Here is a 432-nt window from a genome sequence, read left to right on the forward strand (position 1 = left end):
GGCACGGCTTGCAGTCGTCGAAACGCCCTATGAAGGGGTTGCCATAAAATCCGGGGCTGCAGCGCTCGCAGGAGGGACCTTCTGTGTTGTGCAAGCACTGGCAGTGCCCTGCGAGGAGGAGAACGGAGCTGAGGGTCTGCAAATACCCATCCCCAAGTAACAGCAGGAGGGATGGAGCGCCAAGTGCTGAGCGTGGCACACCACGAGCTGAGGGGGATGCGCAGCTCCAGCTGGATTTGCACATCCCCAGCCAGGATCTGGGAACATTTTTCCTCCCTTCACCGTCCTTGCTCAAGGGAGAAGGTTTGGAGAGGACACTAGAGCTGCAGCGCCAGCTCCGGGCTCCCCTGTGGTGCCGGGACGAGGCGGCACCGTCAACGCGCTCGGAGTCTGTCGGCGCCGGCGATAATCGCCACCACATTGCTGGGTGAC

At 62.0% G+C, this 432-nt stretch overlaps 1 protein-coding gene across 1 annotated transcript in view; it reads right to left on the minus strand.

Moving 5' to 3' along the window:
* The window catches only part of LOC104278055 (laminin subunit gamma-3-like), a gene marked incomplete at both ends in the record, with an annotated part of 10,302 nt that overhangs the window by 5,505 nt on the left and 4,365 nt on the right, over positions 1-432 (minus strand). Inside the window, 1 exon segment of the mRNA XM_009874907.1 lies at positions 1-108. Coding sequence (XP_009873209.1) covers positions 1-108 — 108 coding nt within the window.

This window comes from Apaloderma vittatum, unplaced genomic scaffold, assembly GCF_000703405.1.
Source record: "Apaloderma vittatum isolate BGI_N311 unplaced genomic scaffold, ASM70340v1 scaffold31348, whole genome shotgun sequence".
In the NCBI taxonomy this organism is placed as follows: Eukaryota; Metazoa; Chordata; class Aves; order Trogoniformes; family Trogonidae; genus Apaloderma; species Apaloderma vittatum.